General features: G+C 41.5%; 2 protein-coding genes across 4 annotated transcripts in view; both read right to left on the reverse strand.

The window, feature by feature from the left end:
- The window catches only part of LOC115120677 (tetratricopeptide repeat protein 33-like), a 45,373-nt gene extending 43,790 nt beyond the window's left edge, over window positions 1-1,583 (reverse strand). Inside the window, exons 1-2 of one of the 3 annotated variants that reach the window (XM_029649636.2) lie at window positions 1,520-1,583; window positions 690-908 (exon numbers count right to left, since the gene is read on the reverse strand). In XM_029649636.2, coding sequence (XP_029505496.2) covers window positions 690-907 — 218 coding nt within the window. In that variant the 5' untranslated portion in view covers window position 908; window positions 1,520-1,583. Of the gene's footprint in view, window positions 1-689; window positions 909-988; window positions 1,499-1,519 lie in introns of those variants that run through there. The other 2 variants (XM_029649652.2, XM_029649644.2) reach the window with 2 other exon arrangements.
- A 2,168-nt stretch (window positions 1,584-3,751) lies between these two features.
- Window positions 3,752-21,874, reverse strand: LOC115120700 (5'-AMP-activated protein kinase catalytic subunit alpha-1-like). The gene is made up of 9 exons (XM_029649668.2): window positions 21,508-21,874; window positions 18,268-18,409; window positions 13,430-13,523; window positions 11,427-11,571; window positions 11,105-11,192; window positions 9,735-9,959; window positions 8,852-9,371; window positions 6,474-6,600; window positions 3,752-6,222 (listed from the first exon to the last, which is right to left on the reverse strand). Exons 1-9 carry the CDS (start codon window positions 21,602-21,604, stop codon window positions 5,894-5,896), a joined length of 1,767 nt encoding a protein of 588 aa, XP_029505528.1. The 5' UTR covers window positions 21,605-21,874; the 3' UTR covers window positions 3,752-5,893.
- Window positions 21,875-26,950: the final 5,076 nt, after the last annotated feature.

The raw sequence follows: 26,950 nt of genomic DNA on the forward strand, positions 1-26,950 counted from the left end.
GTCCAAGTTCTAAAATTCTCAGGTAGAATGCCCTGCTTTTATTTCTTCACACTCACAACCGTAAGTTATTTTCTGTAATTAGCTCGCCATTAACTTGTAAATAACGATCTTGTTGTGAGTTTATTTCCTGGAATAATAAACACAAATTAGCTTAAGTTATTTCAACTGACTAGCCCGCTAACTAACAAACTAGAAACGAACCAAAACCTTGCTTAGAAAGTTGCCTGGTTTGCTAGATTGACATATGCTCCAGAGCGATGTAGCGGTCTAAGGCACTGCATCTCTGTGCAAGACGCGTCACTACAGTCCCTGGTTCGAATCAAGGCTGTATCACATCCGGCGGTGATTTGGAGTTGGAGCACAATTGGCCCAGCGTTGTCCGGGTTTGGCCATCATTATAAATAAGAATATTTTCTTAACTGACTTGCCTAGTTAAAAAAATGTTAAACGCTAAATTCATTTTTAAAACGGATGGGTTTATTGGTGTTACTATTTTTGCAGCCTGTAGTTTTTCTGTTATTACTTTATCATAACGATAAAAAGTTTGATGTCGGACGAGAATAGAATGTTCATGATGTCACTGCGACAACTGTCTATAGACAACTGTCTATTATACCTATCTTGAGTTGGTACTCTTGCCAAAAATGAAACAAGACCATCAGGACCTTGGACAAAGCCGTCACCCTCACCTGCCCTCTTGTGCCAGTACCGTCCCTTCCTCCTTCAGCCTGTTTCCCTTCGCAGCGCAGTCCTCCAGGAGGGCTTCACGGCGCCGCTTGATAGCATGTAGCCAGTCCACCTCGTCCACTCCATCCTCCTCTGGCTTCTCCGCCGCGGCTTCAAACTGCTGCACCGCTGCCTTGCACACCCGCTCGCCCACTTTCCTCTTCCAGCCGAACGAAGCCATCCTGTACATAAATGACAGTAAATTAGCTGTAGGCTTGTGAAACCTCAGCATGCAAATAGCCCACTACTTCTGCTAACATACACTTGAGACTTGTAACCTGAAGTTTGGGATGACAGTCAGGTTTCTTGACGTTGAATTAGGTAGCTAGCAAGCATGTACGTTGAAAGGGAAGGGCTATACGGATACTCTTACGTGCAAACCAACTAGCCAAAACCATTAACCCTGACCTAAATAATTTGAACAAATCCTGAAAATAACGTTAAATATCGGTTTGCACGTCATGAGTGTCATAGCTACCATGCTAACGTAAGCTAGAAAGCATGTACGTTGAAAGGGAAGGGCTATACGGATACTCTTACGTGCAAACCAACTAGCCAAAACGATTAACCCTGACCCTAACCTAAATAATTTGAACAAATCCTGAAAATAACGTTAAATATCGGTCTGCACGTCAGGAGTGTCATAGCTAGCACGCTAACGTTAGCTAGCTATACGCTGGCTAGAAAATAGGTACAAGCGCTAACGTTTGTTAACCTGGATAACTAACTAATTGTTGACCAAATGCATTTGATTTAACATGTGGCTGTATATATTTGGTTAAAACGCAATTACCTATGCTGCTGTGGCTATTGCTACGCTTTCAACTTTCTAATTAACCCGGAAGCTCATGTGATTGTAAACACAAATGTAAAGGGACAGTACGGATATTTTGAAGTAATTTGTAAGGTGTATGATAGGAACAGCACAGCTATTTCGAAAAGTCTGGTCTAGATATGTTTTTGGCAATCTTCCTCTTTTGTCAGTTATAAGTAGATAGCTCTGCTTCTCAAACATACATCTGCAGTTGTAGACATGGAATCACTGGCCACTTTTTAATAATGGAACACTAGGCACTTTGTTTACATACTGCTATACTCATCCCATATGTGCAGTTGAAGTCGGACGTTTACATATACCTTAGCCAAATACATTTATACTCAGTTTTTCACAATTCCTAAAAATACCCTGTTTTAGGTCCGTTAGGATCACCACTATTTTAAGAATTAAATGTCAGAATAATAGTAGAGAATTATTTAGTTCAGCTTTTATTTATTTTATCACATTCCCAATTGGTCAGAAGTTTACAAACACTCAATTATTATTTGGTAGCGTTGCCTTTAAAATGTTTAACTTGGGTGAAACGTTTTGGGTAGTCTTCCACAAGCTTGCCACAATAAGTTGGGTGAATTTTGGCCCATTCCTCCTGACAGAGGTGGTGTAACTGAGTCAGGTTTGTAGGCCTCCTTGCTCACACACACTTTTTCAGTTCTGCCCACAAATGTTCTATAGGATTGAGGTCAGGGCTTTGTGATGGCCACTCAAATACCTTGCCTTTGTTGTCCTAAAAGCCATTTTGCCAGCCATTTTGCCACAACTTTGGAAGTATGCTTGGGGTCATTGTCCATTTGCAAGACTCATTTGCAACCAAACTTTAACTTCCTGACTGATGTCTTGAGATGTTGCTTTAATATATCCACATAATTCTCCTCCCTAGATGCCATCTATTTTGTGAAGTGCACCAGTCCATCCTGCAGCAAAGCACCCCTACAACATGATGCTGTCACCCCTGTGCCGGCTTGTAAGCCTCCCCCTTTTCCCTCCAAACATAACGATGGTCATTACGGCCAAACAGTTCTATTTGTTTCATCAGACCAGAGGACATTTCTCCAAAAAGTATGATCTTTGTCCCCACGTGCAGTTGCAAACCGTAGTCTGGCTTTTTTAATTGAGGTTTTGGAGCAGTGGCTTCTTCCTTGCTGAGCAGCCTTTCAGGTTATGTCGTATGGGACTCTTATTACTGTAGATATAGATACTTTTGTACCGGTTTCCTCCAGCATCTTCACAAGATCCTTTGCGGTTTTTCTGGGATTGATTTGCACTTTTCGCACCAAAATTCTTTCATCTCTAGGAGACAGAACGCATCACCTTCCTGAGCAGTATGACAGCTGTGTGGTCCCATGGTGTATATACTTGCATACTATTGTTTGTACAGATGAACGTGGTACCTTCAGGCGTTTGGAAAAAAACAAACATTCTGAGGTTGATTTCTTTTGATGTCAAGCAGAGGCACTGAGGTCGGGGGTAGGCCTTGAAATACATCCACAGGTACACCTCCAATTGACTCAAATTATGTCAATTAGCCTATCAGAAGCTTCTAAAGCCATGACATCATTTTCTGGAATTTCCCAAGCTGTTTAAAGGCACAGTCAACTTAGTGTATGTAAACTTCTGACCCACTGGAATTGTGATACAGTGAATTATAAGTGAAATAATCTGTCTGTAAACAATTGTTGTAAATGACTTGTGTCATGCACAAAGTAGATGTCCTAACCGACTTGCCAAAACTATAGTTTGTTAACAAGAAATTTGTGGAGTAGGTGGGAGTTTTAATGACTCCAACTTAAGTGTATGCAAACTTCCGACTTCAACTGTATATACTGTATTCTGCTTTACACATCTCATATGTATATAATGTTTTCTATTCTACTGTATTCTACTTTTAGTCAATGCCACTCCGACATTACTCGTCCTAACATTTATATAGTACTTAATTCCATTATTTTACTTTTAGATGTGTGTATTGTGAATTGTTAGATACTACTACACTGTTGATAACTAGCTACATGTGTATGTGACCAATACATTTATTTTTATTTTTACATAGCTACATTCTTTACATGCTTCCAGGTCTTTTGTACTCTTTAAATCTGGAACAGTTTTATATTTGCGCCATGCAACATAGTATTGTTAACTTTTTATTTGACACATTTTCCAATGCCAACAGAAACAAGGGAAGACATGAAAACCTGTGCAATTTTGCTGTTTATTAGGCAGTTGTGTGTACAAATGATTTAAACAGACTGTCCATTTGATACACGGTCATTATAGTAGTAAGGTCCCTTTACACACCAAATAAAATTAAAACAAGATTTCTTAATTAAAGCAGTTAATACAAATACAATGAAAGATATTTCTCCTGCAAATAGTCAGCTCTTAACACTCCCACTCAAAAGGTGAACAACTACTCACCAAATGTGCAACTTACATCATAAGCCGTTAGAACATGGTTGAGAGAGAAAGACACAGGGCAATTGCACTTCCTCAGTAAGCCATTAGAAGAACATGGTCTCACACGAACTTATTTCAAACAACCCCACAATTCACCGTATGCATTATTTGGAATAGAACTTGCAACGGTCTTTGAAAACTAAAAAAAAAGTTTGTTTTTAGTCCTACAAATGTTTTAATGATAATTTGGTCTACAAATTAGACCTTGCAGTCACAATCCAATCGCGTCCTTTATTCAGACCAAAACCAGCCCCACATAAGAGGATAGAAGTAGATAGATGTTTTTATATTCACTGATATAAAACTGATCAACAGTACTGATAATGATAAGGCAGCAAACAGAACGATGCAATCGAAGTGACAATAACTCTCATTCAATCTCCGTCTTGACACTCAAGATAAAATGTAGAAAGAAGAAAAAAAACATTCTCCTGGAGCACATTAAATAAATGTAAGGTTTGGGCAAATATGTAAACTTACATCCAAAGTTATCTATTGTGGGCCAAGAAAAGTGAAATGATTGTTGTGATTGTTTCCTTTATCAATTTACATTGTCCATGCACATGTACTTGCGTCAAATCACCACTCAATGGTCCCAATTTCTCAATGTGTAACTTGATGAATATGCATGTGTACAAACTGAATGTTGATCAAATCCTGCTAAAAGGCATGTCACTCAGATGTATGAATGTATATAGCCCTCAACCTCAAAGATAAATTGGTAAAATAAAAAAAGTACTTTTGAATTAAGTATAGGATAGTGTATGTCTCATTATGACTAACAGCAAAGAACTCTTGGCGATAGTGAGGAAAAACTGTGTATAGAATAACTGATTAAAAAACGGTGAAATTGATTTTAAGAAAGCAGTAAAAGGAATAAAATGTCATCCAGCAATAGTCGTAATGCAAAAATTCAAGAAAGATTTCACTCCATAATCATTTCTCAATATAATCTACAATTCCCACTTAAAGCACTGATAAATATATCCAAATGTATTTTTTATTTATATATAAAATGTAGAGGACAAACAAATCCAAATATTTTTTTTTTACAATAACGAGAAAAAACATGGACGTCTTAATTCAATTAACAAAATACTTGGATTAAAATTTAATCCAAAATTTGGATTAAGTGCTAACTTCTTTCTTCCACCTGACGCGATCGAGTAAGAAATATACAGGGTCATTGCACTTCCTCAGTGAGTCAACGGGCATCGTTGGCACGACAACCCTTGTTATGGTCAGTGCAGCTAACCCTGAAAGGCCTGCAGTTCAGCTTCCTGTCTTTCTGCACACGTTCTTAGACATCTACTGTAGAGAAACAGACAGAGCAGGACAGAAATAAGAAAACTACTTAGCAAAAGTGCCTCCTTCCCCTCAGCCACCCTACCCCCCCTATAGCTCTCCTTTCTGCACACAAAAACTTGGGGTTTTGTTTTCTCTACTGGAAAAAGGACAGCAAAGCCCACTGAGTACAGTAAAGCAAATTCAGTGTATCATTCAGACTTAGCCTATATATGTAAGGGTGGAATGTGATCTAAAAGGAGGAAGAAATCATCGTCTGCCAACTAAAATGATCGTGAAAATGTAAAACCATCTCTAAAATAGTATTCTGTCATCATGAATATAATAAAGTGGCTTGGTCATTGTCATTCAACGTTCTCTAAACCCCGCCCGCACCTCTGCTCTGACAACCCCCCCCCCCCGTGAGTCAGGGTAGGTGCAAACCAAATCTGCATCATCAGTGCCATGGAACAACCCTAGCCAGCTCAACCGCCCGAGGTGGGGATGAATTGAGCCATGAATCGGTTGTATGCTTATTGCTTATAAGGACACTCGGAGAGAAAAAAAAGGCTAATGTTTTGACTTGATTGTGAGCTATCGTGCAAGTAGCTTGATGAGATTGGCGCACATCTCAAAAAACTCAATGGTGTGGCTGCCGGGCCGCGGGTAGACTGTCGTCGGAGCGAGGTCACCTCCTGTTGAGTCAACAGAGGAGGTGAGCGAGGAGGCCAGGGAGCTCTCCGAGGCCTTGGTGGGGGTGGGAGGGATGGAGGTGGCAGGGGTCAGGGTAGCGTCGTCCTTAGCCTCCTCGGTTTGGGACCCCCCCTCTTCAGCAGTGTCGTTCTTAAGGGCCGTGCGGTAGTTTCCCACTGACCCAGACCGGTGAGGAGTGGCGGTCCCAGATTTAGCCTCCAACATGTCATCTACAGAGAGAAGGGAAGAGAATGTTAAAACACACAGGTGGTTACAACCAAACACCCAAAAGCCACTAGACAGACCTGTGACATGTCTAAGGTGATCAAAAAAACATTAACGATTTTGAAGTCTGACGAGTTGATTTGCATTCCACTCAGCCTCATATTTTATAGGCAATTTTCTGTGATGGCATAGTCAGCAGTGTAGAAAACCACTTCCAAGTTCTAGACATGTTCTCATTAAGTCCAGATTGACGTACTGTCTATGCTACGGAAGTCCAGGAGGTAGGTCCTGCTGTCCACCTGGTAGAGCTGAAGGCTCATCTTGGTCTGCATGCCCGTCACTGGGTTCTTCCTCTTTACACGCAGGTAGTACGGATTCACCACCTGGGGAAGAGGATATGGAGATTAGTGATGCATTCAACTGGATGTCAGAAGCTGGGTATAGTATGTTTTTGATATAACATACAGCACAGAACATGACATTTTTAAATATGGCTCCAGTAGCTGCTTCAGTGGTGATCTGTATTTAAGTGACTTCAGTGACCGTTTAGAACATGTGGCCTCTTGTCATCAAAATGATAACTTCTGTATAACAGCAAAAAGGATTACGAAGTGTGTAGCCGCTGTGAAAGGGCTAGATAGTTAGCGGTGTGCACTACTATGTTTCAATCGGTTATTAGAAGTAGTTTTTTCCCTTGCTCTGCAAGGTCCATAGCTTTTGGGGTGCGACAGGTAACGATGCTTCACAGGTGAACATTGTCCATTTGTTCAGAGGGTCCCAGGTTGGGGCAATGAGAGGGACGTGGTTAACTTTGTGGGACTGTATATGAAGCTCAGTATGTTTTATTACTGTGTACCCAAACACATAAAACCATAAATAGCTGCTTTCAATCTATCAGGGCAAGAGAAGGATAAACAGGAAACTGAGCATTTCCTTCATAAATTGCTCTCATTTTTCCTCAAGATACATTTTTAAATTGAGTCAGTCAGCTGATATAGTGTAGAAGTTGTGCCATACTAAAATAGAACCCAAGGAGGAAATAGCCACATTCCATTCCAGGTCAGGTAGAACTAAACCTGACAAAACCAGTAATTCACACCAAGCCGAAAAATACTAATAACGGCAAGTACTTTAACAAAAAAACATAAAAAGGAAATCAGTCATTTGAAATCCGTTCATTAGGTCCCAATCTATGATTTCACATGACTGGGAATACAGATATTAATCTGTTGGTCACAGATACCGTTACAAAAAAGGTAGGGGTGTGGATCAGAAAACCAGTCAGTCAGTATCTGGTGTGACCCACATCTCCTTCGCATACAGTTGATCAGGCTATTGATTGTGGCCTATGGAATGCTGTCCGATTCCTCTTCAATGGCTGTTAGAAAGTTGCTGGATAATGGCGGGAATTGGAACACGCCGTTGTACACGAATGGAGCACCCCAATGCTCAATGGGTGACAGGTCTGGTGAGTATGCAGGCCATGGAAGAACTGGGACATTTTCAGCTTCTAGGAATTGTTTACAGATCCTTGTGACATGGGGTCTTGCATTATCATGCTGAAACATGAGGTGATGGTGGCGGATAAATGGCACAACAATGGGCTCAGGATCTCGTCACGGTAGCGCTGTGAATTCAAATTGCTATTGATGAAATCGTCTGTAGCTTATGCCTGCCCAAACCATGACCCCAGCGCACATTGACATCAGCAAAGCACTCGCCCACACGACTCCATAAACGCTGTCTGCTATCTGCCTGGTACAGCTAAAACCGGGATTGGCACACTTGTCCAGCGTGCCAGTGGTCATCAAAAGGTGAGCATTTGCCCACTGAAGTCAGTTACAACATCGAACTGCAGTCAGGTGAAGACCCTGGTGAGGACGAATGCACGCAGATGAGCTTTCCTGAGACAGTTCCTGACTGTGCAGAAATTCTTCAGTTGTGCAAATCCACAGTTTCATCAGCTGTCCGGGTGGCTGGCAGACGATCCTGCAGGTGAAGAAGCCAGATGTGGAGGTCCTGGGCTGGCATGGTTACACATGGTCTGCGGTTGGGAGGCCAGTTGGACGTACTGCCAAATACTCTAAAACTATGTTGGATACAGCTTACGGTAGAGAAATTAACAAATTATCAGCTTTGGTGGACATTCCTGCAGTCAGCATGACATTGCACACTCCCTCAAAACTTGAGACATCTGTTACATTGTGTTGTGACAAATCTGCACATTTTAGAGTGGCCTTTTATTGTCCCCAAGCACATGGTGCACCTGTTTAATGATAATGCTGTTTAATCAACTTCTTGATATGCCACACCTGTCAGCTGGATGGATTATGTTGGAAAAGGATAAATGCTTACTAACAGGGATGTAAACACATTTGTGCACAGAATTAGAGAAATACGTTTTTTGTGCGTATGGAACATTTGTGATATTTTACTTCAGCTCATGAAACCAACATAACAGATTTCGTACATTTTTGTTCAATATACCTTATTTCCCCACTACCCCTTGACATGAGGAACCCTTGATGGTTTTCTGTGTACTTCTACCTGATGTCTTTACCAACTCCTTCAGACTCTCCCTTCCCTTTCTACTCTTCCTTCCCACTCTATGATTCTCCCTCCCCTTCCACTCACCTTCCACTCATAGTCCAGCTGCTTCATGGCCCGGCACACCTCAGACATAATATCATTTGGCCTGCTCTGGCTCCTGATCCCCAGGTGCCACTTAGCCCGCCTCACCCCCTGGTGCTTCGATTTCTGTGGGTTCAGCTCATCCAGCGTGTGCCTCGGCCTGGGAAGGGTCTCCACTGCCAGGAATGGCTGCATGCGCTCGGGGTGGGGCTTAAGGCCTGCGGCAGCCGCGGCAGAGGCGGTCAGGTGCTGATCGTCCAAGAAGGAGTCTGGGGGACTGGAGGCCAGATAGAAGTCTTTGGCCTCTGACATGATGCGGCGGTTGTCGATGATGAGGTGGTAGGCCACAGCCAGGGGGTCATGGTGGTTGCGGCTGTACAAGCAAGTCAGGATTTCTTCCTCAGTGCACTCAAACTTCTCACACACCTCCTTCAGGGCCTCGTCATCAATCATGTTGTTGCTGTAGGACGGGTCCTCTGGGAACAAGTACTTGGGGAGCTCCTCTTTGAACCATTCATCCTCTCTGTGGCGAGGGGAGGGAAGATAGAGCATGGTTAAAGTCAAGGGTCAAACTAGTATTTTATCCCATAGGAAAAAAAAAAAATTCTTAACAGGGCAGCTAGATAATGTGTTGACCAGAAGGGGTGGGTTCACTTTGTTAGTGCTGGAACTAAAGCCTGCACAGAGAAGGCAGGAGCTTCCCCAGGACAGGAGTTTTCCACCCATGATAGGTAGTACAGCATGAAACCTCAGTTACAGTTTAATTTGAGTTTTTAATGTATTTTACCTTACATTATCCTACTGCAGAGTGTATTCAGGTGTTTAAATACACTTTGTATTTGAATGGAATGCATTTAGGTGAAGTTGAACACTTGCCCCTTCTTACCGGATTTCTTTGATGGTGGCTCTCTTCATGGGATCCACCTGCAGCATGTGTTTGAGCAGGGCGGCGACAGAGGGGTTCAAGTACTGAGGAGTGAAGAAGATCCCGTCACAGATCTTCTTGAAGAGCGTTGGCACATGGTCGTCATCGAAGGGCAGCGTCCCACACAGCAGGGCATACAGGATCACCCCACTGCTCCAGATGTCCACCTCAGGACCTGCATATAACCTGGGAGGAAACATGTCAATCAAACATTGATGAATCCCTTTAGATCAGGTACGGGCAACTTTGATGGGGGTGGGGAGCCACAAAAAAACTGAACTCATGAGGGGCCGCAGTGGATCTATGTACCAACACCACACCCCAACGGACTTGGGAGAGGCGAAGGTCGAGAGCCACGCATCCTCTGAAACACGACCCTGCCAAGACGCACTGCTTCTTGACACACTGCTCGCTTAACCTGGAAGCCAGCCGCACCAATGTGTTGGAGGAAACACTGTCCAGCTGGCGACTGACGTCAGCTTGTAGGTGCCCAGCCCGCCACAAGGAGTCGCTAGACCGTGATGGGACAAATCCCAGCCGGCCACCCCCCCCCCCTAACCCGGACGACACTGGCCAATTGTGCACCGCCTCTTGGGTCTCCCAGTGACAGCCAGCCTGGTATCGAACCTGGGTCTGTAGTGAAGCCTCTAGCACCACGATGCTGCGCCATTCGGTGGCACATGTTTGTAGTTTTTATATGATAAACTGATGATCAATGGGCCCTACCCCGGTCGGTAATTCGACCGTGCTTACTACAAGTTTAGTTAGCTGGCCGCTAGCCTAATTTACCAATCTAAAAGATTTTAGCTGACATGGGCTAATTGAATGACTGATGATGCACAACCAAATTTCTTTATTGCACCTTGTGTATTCTATTATTCTAACTCGACAGTAAGTTGAGACCCAGACAGTTCCTAAAAAAAGAAACATAAATCATTTTAAATTAAACGTTGTGTGTGAAATTGGTCCACGGGCCTACAAAACATGTGGCCCAGGGGATACCAGTTGCCCACCCCTGCTTTACATCAACAGTTGCCACAAAGTAGTTTAGAATAACAGTCTAGACTCCAAAGAGCACGCAGAAGAATAGAGAACAAAACTACCTGCATAAAACATGGACATGAACCAAGAGTCGTTTCGAATGGTGAATATTCAGTGAGCCTTATCAAGAACGGGAGGGTCTTTCACCAAAGCAAAACCGCGAAATTGATCAGTCCTTTTAACATGAACGGTGTTCCACATTGAAATGTAACAGTGGTCTTTGTATACATTAGCACATTCCCCATCATGTCTACCATAGTTTTAGTGTGAAAAGGAGAGGACAAGACTACCTTCCAGAGATGACTTCAGGGGCAGCGTAGTTCGGAGAACCGCAACTTGTCCTCAGAAACTCTCCATCGGACATCATATTTGACAAACCTACAGAAAACACCAGACAACATCACATAATTATGTGTTTGTGTCCAAAGGTAGAACACTATATAGGAAATGGGGTGTCATTTCAGACCCTTTCCAGTAACTATGGCAGATGTGTAACCAAGCCAACCCAGTACAGTTAGACGTGGCTCGATTTTGAAGTGTAAATTAGGTATAGGTGTAGAAAGCTGCTGCTTAGTTCGTGTGGGGTTAGGGTTGAGGGTGGCAGTGACATACCAAAGTCAGCGATCTTGGCGTTCATCTGTGCGTCCAGCAGGACGTTCTCAGGCTTCAGGTCTCGGTGCACCACCATGTGTCTGTGGCAGTAGTCTACTGCGGAGATGATCTGCTGGAACAGACGACGGCTCTCCTTCTCATCCAACTGGAGACACACACACACGAAACGCAGACACACAGAACACACGAGGTGAGATATGTCCATTCAGTGTCTATATCAGTATTGTAAGTAACCACTCTGGATATTTGGTCAGCGACTTTGCTTGAATGATTTAGTAGTCCTCAAAAACCGCTTAGAAAGAATGCAGTGTAGAGATAGAGTTGTGATATATGTTTGTATACAGAAGGATGGGGGTAGTCCATACAAGAGGCAGGTTATAACATGACCATTATACTAGCCTGACAATAGATAGCTAATTACCTATGCCATTAATATTCAGGTGAGCAAAAGATTACCCACAATCCAAAACAACAGTTAATTGTAACAGATAGGTTTAACTTATTATGGTGTTGGGGCACTATTGAGTAGCTTGGATGAATAAGGTGCCCAGAGTAAACTGCCTGCTACTCAGGCCCAGAAGCGAAGATATATATTATTAGTAGATTTGGACAGAAAACACTGAAGTTTCTAAAACTGTTTGAATGATGTCTGTGAGTATAACAGAACTCATATGGCAGGAAAAACCAGAGAAAAAAATCCAACCAGGAAGTGGGAAATCTGGGGTTTGTAGGTTTCAAGTCTTTGCCTATCCAATATGCAGTGTAAAATTGGGTCCGAATGCACTTCCTAAGGCTTCCACTAGATGTCAACAGTCTTTAGAACCTGTTTCAGGCTTCTACTGTGAAGGGGGAGAGAATAAGAGCAGTTTGAGTCAAGTGTCTGGCAGAATGCCATGAGCTCAGTCTCACGCGCACCGTGAGAGTTAGCTGCGTTCCCTTTCCTTTCTAAAGACAAAGGAATTGTCCGGTTGGAATATTATTGAAGATTTGATAAAAACTTCCTAAAGATTGATTCTATACATCGTTTGACATGTTTCTACGAACTGTAATGGAACTGTCATCTGAACTAAGTGTCTGCGCCTCATGAATTTGGATTTGTGAACTAAACGTGCGAACAAAAAGGAGGTATTTGGACATAAATGATGGACTTTATCCAACAAAACAAACATTTATTGTGGAACTGGGATTCCATTCTGATGAAGATCAAAGGTAAGTGAATATTTATAATGCTATTTCTGACTTCTGTTGACTCCACAACATGGCGGGTATCTGTATGGCTTGTTTTGGTCTCTGAGCGCTGTACTCAGATTATTGCATGGTGTGCTTTTTCTGTAAAGCTTTTTTGAAATCTGACACAGCGGTTGCATTAAGAAGAAGTATATCTTGAATTCCATGTATAACACTTGTATTTTCCTCAACATGTATGATGAGTATTTCTGTAAATTGATGTGGCTCTTTGCAAAATCACCGGATGTTTTGGAAGCAAAACATTACTGAACATAACGCGCCAATGTAAACAGATTTTTGGATATAAATATCAACTTTATCGAACAAAACATACATGTATTGTGTAACATGGAGTCCTATGAGTGTCATCTGATGAAGATCAGCAAAGGTAAGTGATTCATTTTATCTCTATTTCTGCTTTTTGTGACCCCCCTCTTTGGCTGGAAAAATTGCTGTTTTTCTGTGACAAGGTGCTGACCTAACATAATCATATGGTGTGCTTTCGCTGTAAAGCCTTTTTAAAATCGGACACTGTGGTGGGATTAACAATAAGTTTATCTTTAAAATTATGTATAATACTTATGTTTGAGGAATTTTAATTACGAGATTTCTGTCGTTTGAATTTGTCGCCCTGCACTTTCAGCCGTAATAAGTTTAATGAGGCTTAATGTAGAATAACCCCTAATGTCTGTTTTGTCGTTGAACTAAAAACGGGTCCATAATTGTCACAAAGCCTGCATACATTAGAGTGCGTTTTCCTTGGGAGGGGGGCTTACCTTTCCATTTTTGCAGATGTAGTCAAAGAGCTCTCCTCCAGACACATACTCCATCACCATAAAGATGTCTGTTGGGGTGCTGATCACCTGGTACCTACAGCCCCACAGGAAAAACAGTCACACACACAAAATAGGCTTGTCATGATTGTACCAAGAGATTTCCCTGACCAATCTGATCAGGATTTATAAAAAAAAAAATGTTTTACTCTGGGCCCTACTCAAACACCAGACAAAAACAGTTAAGGATCGCCTAACTTTGACAAACCTGTTTTTTAAACAGCTATATTTCAGCTTTACCACAGCAATAAAATGGAATAAAATTGCAATATAACATCTGAGAATAAGAGGCAGGTGTTTAAGGACAGATTAATCCTCTCAAAAGCCAATAAATGATTCTTAACCTAGAGGCAGAAACTCCTTTGTGGGCCATTGGATTCAATGACTAGATGGTGTGAGGGAGACTGGCCACATGCCATGGAACACTTCAACATGTTAAACATAGGCCTACTTCACTAGAGCAAACCGCTACATTTCTTCACTCATGTGCCACATATTGGTAACAACGTTATCAACACAAGTGTTGTATAAAACTTGACTCCAGAGGGTGACCTTTTAAAGTGGAAAAATTCTGGTCTAGTCACAAGGGAGCAGGCCCCCAGAAATGCCCCAACTAGGCCTACACAATGAGCTCACTGCCAGGTCATGAAGACAACTCATGTAAGGGGATTTTTCATTTAGTGAATAGTAATAGGACTAGTAATGTAATTTTAAAAAACTGCCAGAAACATAGGGGAAAGCTGACCCTTCATAACCAATGAGATAAATCATGGAAACACTGCATTTAATCAAGATGCTTTTTGAAGAGGTAGGGAGAGTAGCATAGATGCAGAGATAAAGAGAAAGTGTGACTTACTCTAGAAAACCCACCACTTAAGTCACAACACAATGCCACACGTCTCAAGTTGAAGGAGCGTGCAATTGGCATGCTGACTGCAGGAATTCCACCAGAGCCGTTGCCAGAGAATGTAATGTTCAGGGATGCAAACTGGTGAGGACCCAAAAAGGTGACTGTTTTTTGCACTAAAATGCAGGTTGACTAATTAAACAAAGATTATGATCTATATGAATCAGTCTCTGTGTAAAATAAGTGGTTAATGTGAACCTAAATCACAACAAAAAAATTTAAAGAAAGAAATCTAATGTTATTTGTTGCCTAGACTTACTGCAAATGACACACAAGAAAAAAAATACTCTAATATTGCAGTTTGCCATGACAGCCTTTATGATAGAACGCTTGTGACCACGCACATCGAAATATTGCACTTGGGGAGAAAACATCTTACAAGTAGAAATAGAATGAAACAAGCAGGCATTCTATTTTTGCTGTATTATAGTGGCCACTATAGCAGATATTGATCAAGAGCACAAGGCTACATGTGTGCAAAAATAACGTTCATCGAGTAAAAAATGATATAATCCCCCTCACACGTGTTACTGTCAAGTTCAACACAAATGTTATATAGAGTGGGGCAAAAAAGTATTTAGTCAGCCACCAATTGTGCAAGTTCTCCCACTTAAAAAGACGAGAGGGGCCTGTAATTTTCATCATAGGTACACTTCAACTATGACAGACAAAATGAGAAAAAAAATTCCAGAAATTCCCATTGTAGGATTTGTAATGAATTTATTTGCAAATTGTGGTGGAAAAATAAGTATTTGGTCAATAACAAAAGTTTCTCAATACTTTGTTATATACCCTTTGTTGGCAATGACAGAGGTCAAACGTTTTCTGTAAGTCTTCACAAGGTTTTCACACACTGTTGCTGGTATTTTGGCCCATTCCTCCATGCAGATCTCCTCTAGAGCAGTGATGTTTTGGGGCTGTTGCTGGGCAACACAGACTTTCAACTCCCTCCAAAGATTTTCTATGGGGTTGAGATCTGGAAACTGGCTAGGCCACTCTAGGACCTTGAAATGCTTCTTACCAAGCCACTCCGTTGCCCGGGCGGTGTGTTTGGGATCATTGTCATGCTGAAAGACCCAGTCACGTTTCATCTTCAATGCCCTTGCTGATGGAAGGGGGTTTTCACTCAAAATCTCATGATACATGCCCCCATTCATTCTTTCCTTTACATGGATCAGTCGTCCAGGTCCCTTTGCAGAAAAACAGCCCCAAAGCATGATGTTTCCACCCCCATGCTTCACAGTAGGTATGGTGTTCTTTGGATGCAACTCAGTATTCTTTGTCCAAACACGACGAGTTGAGTTTAACAAAAAGTTATATTTTGGTTTCATCTGACATTCTCCCAATGTTCTTCTGGATCATCCAAATGCTCTCTAGCAAACTTCAGACGGGCCTGGACATGTACTGGCTTAAGCAGGGGGACACGTCTGGCACGGAAGGATTTGAATCCCTGGCGACGTAGTGTGTTACTGATGATAGGCTTTGTTACTTTGGTCCCAGCTCTCTGCAGGTCATTCACTTGGTCCCCCCGTGTGATTCTGGGATTTTTATTCACCGTTCTTGTGATCATTTTGACCCCACGGGGTGAGATCTTGCGTGGAGCCCCAGATCGAGGGAGATCATCAGTGGTCTTGTATGTCTTCCATTTCCTAATATTTGCTCTCACAGTTGATTTCTTCAAACCAAGCTGCTTACCTATTGCAGATTCAGTCTTCCCAGCCTGGTGCAGGTCTACAATTTAGTTTCTGGTGTCCTTTGACAGCTCTTTGGTCTTGGCCATAGTGGAGTTGAGTGTGCCTGTTTGAGGTTGTGGACAGGTGTCTTTTATACCGATAACAAGTTCAAACAGGTGCCATTAATACAGGTAATGAGTGGAGGACAGAGGAGCCTTTTAAAGAAGAAGTTACAGGTCTGTGAGAGCCAGAAATCTTGCTTGTTTGTAGATGACCAAATACTTATTTTCCACCATAATTTGCAGATCAATTGTTTAAAATCCTACAGCGTGATTTTCTGGATTTTTTTCTTCTCATTTTGTCTGTCATAGTTGAAGTGTACCTATGATGAAAATTACAGGCTTCTCATCTTTTTAAGTGGGAGAACTTGCACGATTGGTGGCTGGGGAAATTGTGTAAGCAGAGTCAGGGTATATGCAACAGTTTGGGCCGCCTGGCTCGTTGCGAACTGTGTATTTCACTGAAAGAATAAACATTTTGTTTTCGAAATTATAGTTTTAGGATTTGACCATATTAATGACCAAAGGCTTGTATTTCTGTGTGTTTATTATAATTAAGTCTATGATTTGATATTTGATAGAGCAGTCTGACTGAGTGGTGTTAGGCAGCAGCAGGCTCGTAAGCATTCATTCAAAGAGCACTTTACTGTGTTTGCGAGCAGCTCTTAGCAATGCTTGAATCACAGTGCTGTTTATGACTTCAAGCCTATCAACTCCCGAGATTAGGTTGGCAATACCAAAGTACCTATTAGAACATCCAATAGTCAAAGGTATATGAAATACAAATGGTTTAGAGAGAAATAGTCGACGCTTCATAATTCCTACAATAACTACAACCTAAAACTTCTTAAGCTTTATTTTGATGTATGACCCTTGTATTTTCATGAATGTTAAATATTTCTATTTCTGTCATTTGAATTTTGCGCTCTGCAATTTCACTGGATGTTGTCGAGGTGGGTCGCTTGCGGAATACCTGCGCCAGAAAGGTTCATGCGTTTCAGCCAATCAGTTGTGAAAAGGTAGGGTTGGTATACAGAATTACAGCCCTATTAGTAAAAGACCAAGTCCATATTATGGCCAGAACAGCTGAAATAAGCAAAGAGAAATGACAATCCATGATGCTTTGTACCTTCTATAATATTTCCCTTAATGTTATTTTCCTACCTACCACTCTATTGTTGCTCCATTCCTTCCTCGCTTTCAACAGTTAAATAAGTTTAGTTGTCCTCATCATTCTAATGACATCCTTGAATAATATAGGACTAGAATTAGATGCAGAAGGCTTTCGCTTCTCTTCACGAACATTGAATGGTTATTGGTCTGAATAAATAACTGCCATAGCCTACTGCCATCACGCGTTCACTCTTTCAAAACCACCCGTGAGTTCTATTGGCTGCTGGATTTAACATTAATCAAGAAAGACTATACCTATACTATAGGTATAACACATTCAAAATAATGTCCAACAAGCTATTCTAGTCTAGCTTTTCCTGCAGGGCCTTCCAAGAGCTAGATACCGGCTACAAGTTAGAAGTGTATTATGCATAATCCATCATTATTGGCTAAATATAAGGATAATGCTGCATTGAATTTATGACCTGAAAGAGGTAGGCTAGGACATCTATATAATCAATCTAAAACGTATGATCTATTTTGTATGCAATTTGAATGGAGTTAATGAGAGGGAGAGAGAGAAAGAGAGAGAGCTCACGCGTGTACTGATTTAAAGCAACAATATTTGAGGCCGTTTTAAAACTCTAGCTGCAAAAAAAACTACAAAATAAAAATAAAAAAGGTGACCCCGAAAGCCAGATATAGATGGGTAAATTAGACGCACATTCTGTCTTTATATTACTGTATTATAGGATGTTGCAGTAAATGTTGGCCTACCTGTCACAAAAAAAGTTTACACCCTGAGCGTTGATTAATCATGCAGAGGCCATAGAGAAGCTTATAACTTTAAAACAGCTCCATTTCACAAATATAATTTAATATAGTTCCATTTCATGCCATGCTGTTAATATAAATAATTTATTATAATTTACCAGTTTCGCACAGTTAGTTATCCAGGGAAAAGGGAGTGGTTTTGGGCAACAAATCCTGGTAACCGGGTTCCCACCTTTCAACCCTATGTAGACTTACAGCTTGATGATGTGTGGATGCCTGAAGAGCTTGAGGTTCTGGATCTCTCTACGGATCTTCCCCACCACATCCAAACTGCGGATCTTCTGTCTGTTCAGGATCTTCACAGCCACCTGGTGTTTGGTCAGCTCGTGCTGCCCCACTATTAAGGGGGGGAGCGGGTAAGAGAGAGAGGGCATGGGAGAGAGAGAGGGAGAGAAAGTCTTCTCATGCTTTGTTGATTTCAAAAAAGCCTTCGACTCAATTTGGCATGAGGGTCTGCTATACAAATTGATGGAAAGTGGTGTTGGGGGTAAAACATACGACATTATAAAATCAATGTACACAAACAACAAGTGTGCGGTTAAAAATGGGCAAAAACACACATTTCTTCACACAGGGTCGTGGGGTGAGACAGGGATGCAGCTTAAGCCCCACCCTCTTCAACATATATATCAACGAATTGGCGCGGGCACTAAAAAAAGTCTGCAGCACCCGGCCTCACCCTACTAGAATCCGAAGTCAAATGTCTACTGTTTCCTGATGATCTGGTGCTTCTGTCACCAACCAAGGAGGGCCTACAGCAGCAGCTAGATCTTCTGTACAGAATCTGTCAGACCTGGGCCCTGACAGTAAATCTCAGTAAGACCAAAATAATGGTGTTCCAAAAAGGTCCAGTCGCCAGGACCACAAATACAAATTCCATCTAGACACCATTGCCCTAGAGCACACAAAAAACTATACATACCTTGGCCTAAACATCAGCGCCACAGGTAACTTCCACAAAGCTGTGAAAGATCTGAGAGACAAGGCAAGAAGGGCATTCTATGCCATCAAAAGGAACATAAATTTCAACATACCAATTAGGATCTGGCTACAAATACTTGAATCAGTCATAGAGCCCGTTGCCCTTTACGGTTGTGAGGTCTGGGGTCCGCTCATCAACCAAGACTTCACAAAATGGGACAAACACCAAATTGAGACTCTGCATGCAGAATTCTGCAAAAATATCCTCCGTGTACAACGTAGAACCCCAAATAATGCATGCAGAGCAGAATTAGACCAATACACACTTATTATCAAAATCCAGAAAAGAGCTGTTAAATTCTACAACCACCTAAAAGGAAGCGATTCCCAAACCTTCCATAACAAAGCCATCACCTACAGAGATGAACCTGGAGAAGAGTCCCCTAAGCAAGCTGGTTCTGGGGCTCTGTTCACAAACACACCCCACAGAGCCCCAGGTCAGCAGCACAATTAGACCCAACCAAATCATGAGAAAATAAAAAAGATAATTACTTGACACATTGGAAAGAATCAACGAAAAAAACAGAGAAAACTAGAATGCTATTTGGCCCTAAACAGAGAGTACACAGTGGCAGAATACCTGTCCACGGTGACTGACCCAAACTTAAGGAAAGCTTTGACTATGTACAGACTTAGTGAGCATAGCCTTGCTATTGAGAAAGGCCGCCGTAGACAGACCTGGCTCTCAAGAGAAGACAGGCTATGTGCACACTGCCCACAAAATGAGGTGGAAACTGAGCTGCACTTCCTAACCTCCTGTCCAACGTATGACCATATCAGAGATACATATTTCCCTCAGATTACACAGATCCACAAAGATTTCAAAAACAAATCCAATTTTGATAAACTCCCATATCTACTGGGTGAAATTCCACAGTAGCAAGATTTGTGACCTGTTGCCACAAGGGCAACCAGTGAAGAACAAACACCATTGTACCAGGGCTAGGGCTAAAGGCAGCCTATGGCGTAGTAGTGTACTTTAACATTGTACATTGTTACAACACTGTATATATATATATATATGACATTTTGTATGTCTTTATTGTTTTGAAACTTCTGTATGTGTAATGTTTACGGTTCATTTTTATTGTTTATTTCACTTTTGTATATTATCTACCTCACTTGCTTTGGCAATGTTAACATGTTTCCCATGCCAATAAAGCCCCTTGAATTGAATTGAGAGAGAGGAAGAGTTAGGAAATACTGTAATAAGAATGTTTTTATGTCTGTTTCTTATCAGCCCCAAACTGCTACACAATGACACATGCAATGCAACACTGTGGTTAACAGCAGAAGGAAACGTCTTATTCCGCATGGTTTATAGGCCTGTGTTTATATCAGTTTACGGATGTAAATTACTGTGTAGCCTACACAATGGTTCAATGCCAAATGTAAGCAAATATAGGCCGACCTAAAAACTGGTCAGAAGAACAAGTGAAAATGTATTAGACAGGACTGAACAGAGGGAAATGAGAATGAGTGAGGGAAGGGGACGTGTACAAATAGCTGCTATTGATTAAACTGTTATGCTGGTGATGCATTAACCAGCAGGTAGTCACCTAGAATATAACCATGGAGTAAATAGCCCAATGTGCAGTGTGTTCAATTCTGACCACTGGGAGAAAGTAGTAAAGATATTAACAGTCTATCTATAACCCTAGTTGGTAGTGGCTTGATAATAAAAGTTGTTTTCAAATACCAAGGAAATGTACCTTTTTCTAGTTTGAAACGGGCCTAACAGATGATTGCCTTGCAGCTAGGCTATACAAGTCAGTTTGGTCCTCTACTTAAAGTTTAGACATAACGTTAGTCATTTTAGGTGATATGACATTAGAAATGATTTTGACATGGTGTAGATTGTGTGCAACCCAGGGACAAACAACCCTGTTGAGGATAAACAGTGGCTAATGTCAACACTACTATAGTACTGGGATGTGGTGTTGAGGGGTGAAAGAGTATGTGTAACGACGTTATATGTCCTCATTAATAATTCAGCCAGGTCCAATATAGTTACATATGTATGGTTTCCATCAAAGACACTCCCATGAATTTTGAGCCTGGGGGGGGGATCACGGCTAACGTTAGCTGGTCAGTTTGATTTGAATGAACTAGTTAGCTGAAGCAGGCTTCCTGACTGAGAAACCACTAATTTAACTTAGCATAGGTTAGCAATTTGAGCGCAGACTATACTAGTTGGCCAACTATCAAGTAAACTTGGTTAGTTTAAGTTCTGTCATTCGACCACATAACTAGCTGGCTAGCAAGCTTACTAGTTAGAACATGACAAAGCACTATCTTTTGATAGATTAAAATGTACACCGGCTAGCTAACTCAGCCAGGCTCTAAAGTCAAACAGCTAACCTTAGCCTAGCTCAAGTTTAGCGGCCAACAAGTGCGATAAATCCCATCGTCTCGCGGGTATCTGGTCGAAACTTGAAAAGTCAAGACCCTTACCTTTAACTTTCCCGAACGTCCCCACCCCAAGTGTGTCTCCGAGAATATAGTGTCCAATTTTTACTCTGCCTTCATGTTTCTGTTTATCCGTCGCCATCTTTCCCGCAGTGACCAAGCCTTGATGCTATTCTGTGCTTATGCTGCTGTGAGCAGAAGCGAGCAAGCAACTGCGACTGGATCGACACTAGATACCACAGCCACAAATGGAAAACCCCGCATATTTCTGCAAAGTATATTCTAAATATCTGATTTAAAACCTAAACTTAACCTTAACCACACTACTATGCCAAACCCTAACTCGAAATTAAGACCAAAAAGCACATTTCTGTTTTCATACCTTTTTGTGATATAGCTAAATTGACTTTGTGACTGCGGTAACTAGACAACTCTGCGATTGCGAAGGGTCGTGTAAAAAAAAATACTCTTCCGTGTCATCATTGGGACGAATTGAAGTGGATTTTCAAAATAAAAGTCTAGACAAATTGCTGTCAAACTGTGTGTATTTGCAGTGGTGTAAAGTCCTTACAGTGCATTCAGAAAGTATTCAGACTCCTTGACTTTCTCCACATTTTGTTTTGTTACAGCCTTATTCTAAAATTGATTAAATTGTAATTGTATTTCATGAATCTACACACAATACCCAATTATGACAAAGCAAAAACAGGTTTTTACACATTTTTGGTGCCAGGTTTCCTCCAAACGTGACGCTTGGCATTCAGGCCAAAGAGTTCAATCTTGGTTTCATCAGACCAGAAAATATTGTTTCTCATGGTCAGAGTAATTTAGGTGCCTTTTTAGCAAACTCCAAGAGGGCTGTCATGTGCCTTTTACAGAAAGGAGTGGCTTCCATCTGGCCACTCTACGATAAAGGCCTGATTGGTGGAGTGCTGCAGAGATGGTTGTCCTTTTGGAAGGTTCTCCCATCTCCACAGAGGAAATCTGTCCGAGTAACCATCAGGTTCTTGGTCATCTCCCTGACCAAGGCCCTTCTTCCTTGATTGCTCAGTTTGGCCTGGCGGCCAGCTCTAGGAAGAGTCTTTGTGGTACCAAACTTCTTCCATTTGAGAATGATGGAGGCCACTATGTTCTTGGGGACTTTCAATGCTGCCAAATTTTTTTGATACCCTTCCCCAGATCTGATTCCAGGATGTACCTGAGCTGAATTTCCAGTCTCATAGCAATGGGTCTGAATACTTATGTAAATAAGCTATCTGTTTTTGATTTGTAATAAATTTGCAAAAATACAAACCTGTTTTCACATTGTCATTATGGGTTATTGTGTGTAGTTTGATGAGTAAAACAAATAATTTAATCAATTTTAGAATTAAGGCTGTAACGTAACAAAATGTGGAAAAGGGAAGGGGTCTGAAAACTTTCCAAATGCAATATTTTTTTGAGTCTGACTCATGCACATGTCTACTTTGCAGCCACAAGATGACAGTCAAACTCAAACAGTGAGTTGATTAGAAATGTGAAACAGCATTTGTTCAACCATTGCTGTGTGTCTCCAGTAGATGTCAGTGTATTTCCAGGGAGGAGAGGGAGGCCTGAGCGTGGAACTATTTAGCATAGAATAAAGGTCACAGCCAGACACAGATAAGCCTCGGGCAGGACTACTAATAGTGATTGCTTCATGCATAATTTCCTTTCCAAACAGGGACTTCATCCCAAATGGCACTCTATTCCCTACATAGTGCACTACTTTTGACCAGAACCCTTAGGGAGTAGGGTGCCACCCGGTGGTGTCACATTATAAATAGTTGAATGATGGATGGATGGATAAAGATAAAATGCGAGAGCAAAGGAGTGTGCAACAGTGAGAAATTAAAGCCAGAAATGTATGATTGACAGGCTTTTCACTGTACAGAGGAGGAGAGGAAGACCTTTAATCCCTTACTCTCTCAATCATGCCTAATAATGTTGTGCTTTGAAGCTCAGTAGGACTGACCCTGGATTAGAGAGAGACAGAGAGAGAAAATAAAGAAGAGAGAAAGAAGAGAGGTTGATGAGGAAGGAATGGTGAAAGCCTAGATTGATCATAGAAAGAAAGCAAGACAAGAGAAAGAGGGGTTGAGGGAGGGGTGTTCTTGAAAGCCTGGAACAATAGAAATAATTAATAGAAAGAGAGCAAAGATAGAGGTTGAGGATGAGGGAGGGGGGTGGTTGTTGGGAGCCCCGGATATTGCATTTCCACCACACAGCAGGGTACCTGCCACAGGGAATCAGACCAGACCAGGCTGCAATCAGACAGACAGACAGCATTGATGTTTTAAAGTGTTTGAAGTGTTTCTCTAGTTGGTCTAGACTGTCAGTCGGGGAAAACCTGTGATGAAACACTGCTTTAGACGGACGCAAGCTCTGAGAAAATTGCAGCAGTAGCAATAGGCAGTACACATCTGTAAGTCTATGTTTATCAGGATACTATCACACAGGCCTATAGGATGCAGCTATAAGATGTAGCTGTTGGAGATGTGCCTTTTGGAGTATAGATACAGATACTACTTTATTGACTTTCCCAATTTAATATCATAGACAGGGAACAGTGACAAAGCAAAGCACTTAACAAGAGCACCAGGGCTATGGCGTAGTAGAGCACCAGGGCTAAAGGCAGCCTATGGCGTAGTAGAGCACCAGGGCTAAAGGCAGCCTATGGCGTAGTAGAGCACCAGGGCTATGGCGTAGTAGAGCACCAGGGCTAAAGGCAGCCTATGGCGTAGTAGAGCACCAGGGCTAAAGGCAGCCTATGGCGTAGTAGAGCACCAGGGCTATGGCGTAGTAGAGCACCAGGGCTAAAGGCAGCCTATGGCGTAGTAGAGCACCAGGGCTAAAGGCAGCCTATGGCGTAGTAGAGCACCAGGGCTAAAGGCAGCCTATGGCGTAGTAGAGCACCAGGGCTAATGGCAGCCTATGGCGTAGTAGAGCACCAGGGCTAAAGGCAGCCTATGGCGTAGTAGAGCACCAGGGCTAAAGGCAGCCTATGGCGTAGTAGAGCACCAGGGCTAAAGGCAGCCTATGGCGTAGTAGAGCACCAGGGCTAAAGGCAGCCTATGGCGTAGTAGAGCACCAGGGCTAAAGGCTAAAGGATAAATGTCGTTCCACTTCATGATTGTGTCCCACTTGTTGTTGATTCTTCACAAAAAAATACAGTTTTATATCTTTATGTTTGAAGCCTGAAATGTGGCAAAAGGTCGCAAAGTTCAAGGGGGCCGAATACTTTCGCAAGGAACTGTATATATATATATATATATATATATACATACATACATACATACATACACACACACATACATACACACACCCCCCCATTGGAAATGATGCAGATAATTACACTGATGGAAGCAACAATCTGCAATATTAAAGCTGATCCACCCCCTAAAAAATAAATTTAAAAAATATATAAAACAATTATGCAACTAATTTCCATGACTTTACAAACCCTAATTTGACATTTTCAATTTTAAATCTGCACAATCTCGAACAAACCTAGTCACGCAGATTTACAGACTAGAGGCAAATAAACTTTGCGTCAGTGTGTGAATCTGGGCCGGCTATAGGCTGCTTTGTTTTTATAGAGGAGCCTGTACACAACTCCCCAAAAATATGTAGTGCAGGTATGGCGCTCCGGGCCAAGTCAAGCACTGATGGAACCATTTTACAGTGCCTGTTATTATTTCTCTACGTAAATGACTGTAACAGTCATACTCTGGGGCTACAGTAACTATACCATAGTAACTATGGTTTATAGTCAATGAAGCAACTAAATACAAATGCGTTAAAACATGTTTTTATCTTAAAATAACCAAATCCATGTCCATTATGTTTATGTTAATTAAACACGTTGTAACATAACGGAATCCTGTTGTCGTGTCTTTACTATCATTAAACTGAAGACATAGTTTTCATCAAAGATTCTCTGTAATTAGTATTACGCGATCAACAGATTAATCATGTAAATGTAATTAACTAGGAAGTCGGAGCACCAAGGAAAAATATTCAGATTAAAGTTATCATTTCCTAAAATAACTTTTCAGATATTTTATCTGATCAATTAGTCTTCGAATTAATGAATTATTTACTTTACCTCAAGTTAGTCTCATTCCAAACATCGTAAATTGTTGGTTATCTGCACAAACCGAGTCTTCACTATGAGTCATCCATACATCAATTGTCTTAAATCATTTATTTATTACTAACTAAGTAATTCACAGAAATGCATAAACAAACAAGGTAAATGTGGTTTCAAGAAATGATAGGGGAATGTGCCCTAGTGGGCTAAACCGGTATGGCGGCTTGTTAGACAAAAGGGGAAGTGGGGGTCGACTAAGATGTCACTACAGTGATAATTATAACAATTGAAATGCTAATCCCTTGCACAGGTACGCTCACTCATTCGGGAACAATTGCAATCAATATATATATTTACGCTCAGTGTGTCGTCTTGATCGCTGGTGAAAAGTTTGTTTCTTTTGTAGAATTGTCCGTCTCTCTCCCTCTCTGGTGGTTTTAGTGGATAGTTCAGCGACATTCATTAATTTCGTTATAGAATGGATGTTTCGGCGGTTGTCGTTCTTCACGTTCAATGATACCGAATTCCTAGCTGCAGACTAGTAATTAATATCAAAGACTTGTTCTTATTCTGTTGGTATCGATAGTCTAAGAGTTTAACCACGTGGTATGGTTAAAAGATTCAGCAACGGTCTGCAACCTTTTGTCCTCCCTTGATTGAGAGAATCATGGTCTGCAACCTTTAGCCATCTCGTAATTGAGGTAAGCTTGGTCTGCTGATCCCAGGAGGCCTGACCCTAACTGGGCTCAGGGGCGGTCCTCTGATTTAGTTCAAATCAAGGGAATTGTATTTTTATTCATTAAACAGTCCAAAATCATATTACACAATTATACAAACGGTATCATACTCACTCATTCATCTTAAACAACAATTAGATGTAAACCTCATATCTGAGGCTATTATATAAACAGCATTATTGTAATGTGGCCACACAGTCTCCCATGAGCTTCCCCAAGTTGTGACAAACAGACCAGTTCGTAGCTGGATTCTTCACCGATCTTTTATACTTTCTCCGGAACATGAAATTTGTTCGTACCTCAAGTTCTGTGAGGTGAAAGGATTTCCTTTGTCCTCTATGAAAATGTACTCTCTCTATACTGTGTGTCCATGAGATCCTCAGGAATTTACAACGTCTCTGACCACAGCAACCTAGTTGAAGGAGAAAAGGGGGAGGCAGGGAGACGGGGATGGGGCTTGCTATACCCAGAGGCCAACGTCATGACACTGTCTATTCCTCAAAGTTACAGCATCAAACCTCTATACCCTTCAATCTAAAAACAGTACAGGAAAAACTGGTAAGCTGGTTTCAGTGTTTGATGGGAATATTTCCTACAATAGTGGAATTATTCATACAACAAACTACCAAGAACAAATATG

This window comes from Oncorhynchus nerka, linkage group LG4 (genome assembly GCF_034236695.1).
Source record: "Oncorhynchus nerka isolate Pitt River linkage group LG4, Oner_Uvic_2.0, whole genome shotgun sequence".
Lineage (NCBI taxonomy): Eukaryota > Metazoa > Chordata > Actinopteri > Salmoniformes > Salmonidae > Oncorhynchus > Oncorhynchus nerka.